The sequence below is a fragment of the Eutrigla gurnardus genome (genome assembly GCF_963514095.1).
Source record: "Eutrigla gurnardus genome assembly, chromosome: 21".
In the NCBI taxonomy this organism is placed as follows: Eukaryota; Metazoa; Chordata; class Actinopteri; order Perciformes; family Triglidae; genus Eutrigla; species Eutrigla gurnardus.
Window position 1 is genome coordinate 5,505,504 of NC_139932.1, and position 6,728 is coordinate 5,512,231.

General features: G+C 45.2%; 1 protein-coding gene across 3 annotated transcripts in view; it reads right to left on the reverse strand.

Moving 5' to 3' along the window:
- Positions 1–6,447, reverse strand: part of celf2 (cugbp, Elav-like family member 2) — a 203,720-nt gene extending 197,273 nt beyond the window's left edge. For all 3 annotated transcript variants that reach the window (XM_084039204.1, XM_084039205.1, XM_084039203.1), the window contains exon 1: positions 6,229–6,447. In XM_084039204.1, the coding sequence (XP_083895330.1) occupies positions 6,229–6,281 (53 nt within the window). In that variant the 5' untranslated portion in view covers positions 6,282–6,447. The remainder of the gene's footprint in view (positions 1–6,228) is intronic.
- Between the last annotated feature and the right edge of the window lie 281 nt (positions 6,448–6,728).

Genomic DNA, 6,728 nt, shown 5'->3' on the forward strand with positions numbered 1-6,728 from the left:
CTGTGATCGCTGATCCTGCTGGGATACTCAAGTGAGATGGGAAGTCTGAGGACGACCACACACACACACACACACACACACACACACACACACACACACACACATTGTTGTGATGATGCAACCGCAATATTCTTGCTGAACAAAACAAAGGTTTGGACTGGGATGGCAGGAGGAGGCCACACCAAGACTTCTATATAGGTTATAAAATCCCGTCACTCTGAAAACATCAACACCAGCAATCACCAGTAATGGTCAACAAATTGAACTTGTCTCTACTTTTAAATATCTAGGGTTCTTGATTGATGACCACTTGTCTTTTAAGGCACATATTCAGTATACTGTAAAGAAGCTGAAGCTTTAACTTGGATTTTATTTTAGAAATAAGTCTTGCTTTTCCTTACGGGTGAAACAGAAACTGGTGGAGTCAACGTTTCTTCCAATTATTGATTACGGTGATGTGTTATATATGAATGCCTCCGTTCAATGCCTCCTCATGCTGGATAGTGTGTATCATGGTGCTCTGAGGTTTATTACAAACTGTGGAGCTCTAACTCATCATTGTGTCTTATATAGGAATGTACATTGGCCATCCTTATATGTGCGCCGTATCGGCCATTGGTATGTGCTGATTTACAAGGCTATTCTTAAGATGATTCCATCTTATTTACCATCCCTTTTAATTTTGAATAGTAGTGCCTATAGTCTCCGCTCTCAGGACGTTTATCATTTTACTGTTCCTAGGGTCAGAACAGAAATGGGGAAGAAAGCTTTTAGATTTTCTGCTCCGAGTACATGGAACAATTTGCAGTCAGAGCTCAAACTCCAAAGTCTGGTATCTCTCAATGTATTCAAGTCCTTGATAAATTCCATTACATCCAGGCTTCAGGAGTCTAAATGTTTTATTTGATTGCAAATGTTTGACCAATCTTGTAAATTCTCTTAACTAATTTTGAAAATTCAGTTGCTATTTGTATTCTAATTGTTTATTTCTGTTTTGTCTATGATTAATGTGATGATGTGTTTGTAACTTTATGTGCTGCCATTCTTGGCCAGGTCTCTCTTGCAAAAGAGATCTTGGATCTCAATGGGACAAACCTGGTTAAATAAAGGTTATAATAATAATAAAAGCAATGCAACAAGATGCATCTAGTTTTTTGATGAAATAAGACATTGAGTTTTGCAGGAAAAGAGGTGCTTTTTCACGCAGCAAACACCTCATATGTGTTGTGCGGTGTGATTAGGGTGTCATCTGACACGTCGTCATGTGACGTAGGTGGCAAAACTTTCAGAAGCAAACCACAGACATTAACATGGAACTGGGTCAAATGAGCTTATTTTAACAACCGTGTAGACTTTGGTGCAGCTGCAATGATTTCATGATTGATTAACGATGAAAAGTCTTGATTTCCTGCTTTTCTTCCGTCTTGTTTCAGTAAACAGAATATCTTTCTTGTGGATAAAACACAGCGGAATAATAAAACGTGTCCTCAGGCTCTGGGTAATTTCCATTTCTTCGCTTTTCTATATCTGTTTAATGTCATGTAACAGATCAGCTGATAAAGAAACTAATTGTTTCCTTTAGTTCGGTGGTTTAATCTATAAAAGTGAATTTCATTCCATAGGATCATCTCATATTGAGCGTGTCAATCTGCAAAGTAACGCGTAACCGCAGCTGTGAAGTAAATGGAGTGGAATGAAAACTAAATATTATTTCATTTCATTCATTTATTCAACGTATTTGACACGACAGGTAGCTTTCTGCTAATTCATATCCCTGAAACAGAGAATAAACATATCTGTTAAGAAAATAAAAACTGTCTTAAATCTAATAAAAACATTACATCATCACATCAGCAACACAACAAAAACCACATAACTTAAGGTTAATTTAAATTAATTTTATTGAATTTAAAATCCTTGGACTGCAGCTCTCAACAGCTCACAAGCGTGTTGCTCTAATAGAGAAGGCTGATCTGTGCTGATTATGTTCTGTGAGTAGCAGAAGAACAAGTACCTCAAAAATGCACTCAAAAAATACTGTAACGCTTAATTTGATTATTATTTAAAAAAAAAAAATAGTCTCTGATTCCAGCTTCTTAAATGTGAATATTTTCTGGTCTCTTTACTCTTTGATGACTCATCGATCGTGGACAAAATAAGACATTTCAGGACGTCATCTTGGACATTTTTCAACATTATTAACCCTTTTTTTATAAAAACACACACGTGGCTGAGCGACGCCTACATGCTGCTCGTTCCTCGCCTCCCTGTCACCGTCTCCCTGCTGTTCCCTGATGCTCTCTTCCCTCAACTATGTCATTATTTCTTTGCTGATTCCAGGAGGTTTGGGAGGAGTTCAGCCCTCCCTCTCCGTCTCCGTCACTCGGATGCTGAATGCAGTATTGTTCTCCGCCGCCACAAAGCTTTGAGTGACAGCTGTAGGAAGCAGTGAGTGGATTTGGAGTCCGCCCAGCGACGCCCTCCCTCCCTCCCGCTGCCGTCACAACACAGCTTTTTCCCTGCGTCACATTTAAAAGATCCAGCCAAGGTGCATCGCAAAAACACCACAAATATTTGCTTTTAATAATAAAGACTTTTTGTGAGTCGTGCTTTTAAACGAGAAACAGAAATGCTCCTGATCCGCAAAACAACAGCGAAACCTTCTAAGGTGTTTCCTCCCGGAGCGAGTCCCGTCGGGACGTCACACAAACAGCATCATCATTCACATGCGTCAAATTGAGTCGGCGGTCAGGGAGCCAATCAGAGCAGCCCGTTCTCATCCCGATGGAAAAGGCATCACAAATAACACACATCTACGTCCGTAGTCACACACCACATAGAAAGGAAAGGAGATCTCCCCCCAAATTATCAGCGTTCATGGAGTTTGATTGATTAGTGAACGTCTGTTTGGGGTGACATAACACCTGCCTCGTTCTACACCGCCGCTTCGGTGCTTCTCTGAGCTTTTTACACAAAATGACGAGAAAGAAAGTCTGGATGACAAAAAAAACCTCTTAAAACTGTCAGTTTTTAAGCGTGATAATGCTCCAATTTAAAGAGAAATCGACGGCTTCACGCCGGAAATATCAGCAACCGCCTTCACAAGATGTTTTCACTCCAGCCCGTTAAGTTAAACCAGTATAATCCTGACGGGAGAAAAAGGTCTGGCTTATAGATAAAGCACCACACACACACACACACACACACACACACACACTATCGGAGGGGATTTAAAGACTCAAACAGTGGTCCTGGTAATTAGGCGGAGTGATTTGTGCCTCTCTTCCCAGTCCGGCGGGATACAAAGCGACGTGCGAAGCGAGCGGAGGAACTTTTTAAATGGATTAATTAAAAACCAACACTGCAGGGTCAAAGGTCAAGCCCCCTTTTTTGCCCGTCAACCTCCCTACTTCTTCCCTTCCCCTCGCCCCCGGGGCTGCAGGACGGCTCACCTGAAAGGATTAAGATGATGGTTGGAGATGGAGGAGGGGGAACGCTGCGGCGGAGGAACGTTTTTTTCCCGAGCTCGGCTGTTTTCGCCCTCAACGAGTTTGGTCGTATTTCTCCGTAACGGCACACTTTGATCTTTAACTTCCTGTCTCGGAGCATCCAGAGATGATTTACAGTAATAGAATAAAAAACAGCTCTCCATTCTCTAATTAAATCCAGAACACACCTCGCCTTCACCACGCGTATGTGTGTGTGTGTGTGTGTGCGTGTGTGTGTGTGTGTGTTAGTGTGAGAGAGAGAGCTGGATGCAATCAGATGGAATTAATATGCATGCTGTTTCTCATTATGACATAACTGAACTGCACTTCAGATATGTGATGTGCAGTAAGAGAGGCACGGGGAGATTTCTAACATCCATCACTGGAGTGTGTGTGTGTGTGTGTGCGTGTGTGTGTGTGCAAGACAGAAGAGATGGTGAATGATAACACGTGCACACACACACATTTGTCAGTGGCATTAACTCCTCATTGTCATTTAAAGTGAACCTCTTCGCACGGAGCCGCATTAATCAGCTAATTGTGCTCGTGTGCAGCCTGACTGTGTGACATCGGCGACGTCTCATCCCCAAAATGGAAAATCTTTCGCCAGCAGACGTTGACGCGAGTGAAGCGGCATCGCCGTCGACAACGGCAAAAAAAAAAAAGTCAGTTACAATTTAAAAAAAATGATATCTAACCAAAAATATTAAGTGTGTGCTGCTTGTCGCTTCGCTGTTGTCAACTGCTTCAGATGCTCAACAACAACAACACACACTTGCATGTTAATGCTGTGTTTATAATGTGTGTGTGTGTGTCTGACGGAGGTCTCATTACGGAGTCGGAGCGACACGGAGAACGCCACCGAGGTGCTTCATTATCATACATGATTGTGAAACGCGTTTGTGTGTGTGTGTGTGTGTGTGTGTGTGTGTGTGTGTGTGTGTGACCCCGGGGGGAGTGTGAGTGACGGGCCGGCGGTAAGCTGGTCTTTATTAAGATGCGGCGTCTTTGGAGAGGGACAGCTGCTCCTGCCTCTTATCTGGAATGACAACGGTTTAATAAAGCGAAGAGACGAGAGATGGAGGGGAGGTAAATAATCCCCCCCGTCCTTCCATCCTCTCTTTTCCTCGAAAAAGGCAAGCGCTTAACTCTCTTTGCAAAAGTTCGCCGGATTTTTCCGCTCCGTCTGAAAGTCACAGTTGAACTCTGACGTTTCAACTTGAAAGCGGGCGTAGCTGCTCTGGAGTCGGTTATTAGCTCGCTGTCTGCTCTAAAATTAGCTTAAAGTGACATTTTTAACGCCATCAGGAGATCTGTCCCGCTTAGACAAATAGACCGAGAGGAGAGAGTGTGTGTCCACAGAGAAAGTCTCTACTGTGGCTATTTATGAATGTGTGTGTGTGTGTGTGTGTGTGTGTGTGTGTGGTGGGTCAGCTGCATGTCCTATTTCTCAGTCTGGACGGTCATCACCGCCTGTTTGGAAATGACATCATTTACACCCCCCCCCCCCCCCCCCCCCACTGAAATATGCCTGCTCTACATTACTCCACTCATTTTCTATTTTGGATTTGTGGATAATGACGGTGGGATGGAGGGCAGCGGGGGGATAAAAATGATAAAAGAGGGGAGAGGCAGCATTAAAAGAATAATTTGAGGGTTCTGTCTCCTCTCTCCCGTTTCGAAAATAGAATTTGTGATAGTCCCTGCCGCTGCCGCCGGAGTCCGTCGGGGGAATAATGACTTATTTATCAAATGGCTGAAATATTCAGGGACAAGGCCTTTTAAAAAAAAAAAAAAAAAAAAAAAAAACGTCTTTCTAAATTCATAGGCTTTTTCTGCTGAGATGCTTAATGACAGTGAATGTATTCATAGTGATTCTGCAGGTCCGAGATATGGAACTTACATCCCTGCCGATGAGTCTAATAGCTGTTTGACAAAGAAAAAAAAAGGAGTGCTCACTCAAGACAAGGTGAGGGAGAGAAGTTTCACCTTTGACCTCAAGGGGAAGGCTCGGTGAGTAAAAAAAAAAAACTTGCATCAGCACCTCCTCCAAGTACTAAACGGCTCTGTTGCTGCTGAAAAGTCGTTTTTCAAAGCGGGATGTTGTCTAAAAGCGCTCTGTTGCAGGCAATCAGCCACGAGTAAATGTTTCAAGACAAATTCCTGGAAGGGTTACTTTTTACTATTTTTTTTTTCTGGCAGCGCGAGGCTGTTCAACATTTTGAGGGTGGGGGCGAAGGGGTGTGTGTGGGGGGGGGGGGGGGGGGGATGTGATGGTGTAAATGTTATTCTTACTTCTACACTGGGAATGGGTGAAGTTTGGAGATGGTGATGGCGGGGAGGAAGCGCCGGTGCGGGGCAGCATCCGGGGTTAATGACATGTACGCGGACACGGAGCAGCTCGCATGCGTCAGGCTCGTGACAGAGAGCGGCGGAGAAGACGAGCTCTGGGACAGTGGAGAGGCAGAGAGCGATGCGCGCTCGCCGCCGCACGGATCGCAGCCAAACGGCGCGATCCGTGCGTAATTACGCGCAGCGAGCGCCGGAACCAGAGCTCGGGAATAGGAAGGCGACCTCCTGCCTGCCCGCGCGCCGCGTCCCACCCTAATTTTCTCCACACACACACGCGCACACAAAAACACCACCACCAACCAACCACCTATCACCACTTCTGTCTCTTATCCGCTTACCAGCCCGTTTGCAACGGCGGGGCTGTTGGAGAAACTGACCGGGCGCTTACCTTAACACGTTCCAGCTTTTCAGAGGGTCCAGGTCTGAAATTATAGAAACCATGGTCGACTGTCTGGGCAGCACCGGGAGAGGGAGGGGGTGCGGCAGAAAAAGATCGAAAGAAAAAGCGGCGCAAAGGCTGTAAACTCCGTCTGCGAATGGCAGCGATTGCTCGGATGCAACCCGTCCTGGTTGTTCAGTGGGTGATGAGCGCTGTCACAGCTCGCTCTCTCTCCCCCCTCTCTCTCCCTATCTCTCTCCCTCTCTCTCTCTCTCTCCCCCCGCCCCTCCCGTTCTGTGCCTGCGCTCTGTGGACGCGTCTCCGAGCTTCCTCCGGTCCTCTCCCAGGCTGAAGCGCAGATCCGTACAGTAGAGGAGGGTAAACCCCACCTAGGAAAAGCGTTTACCCATCTTTTTTTTTAAATACACCTGGGGGAATAAAGTTTATACACCATTTTTTAGGAGCTGCCACGCTGTGGTGTTTGCACACTGCAAAAAGTGGTCCTTCCC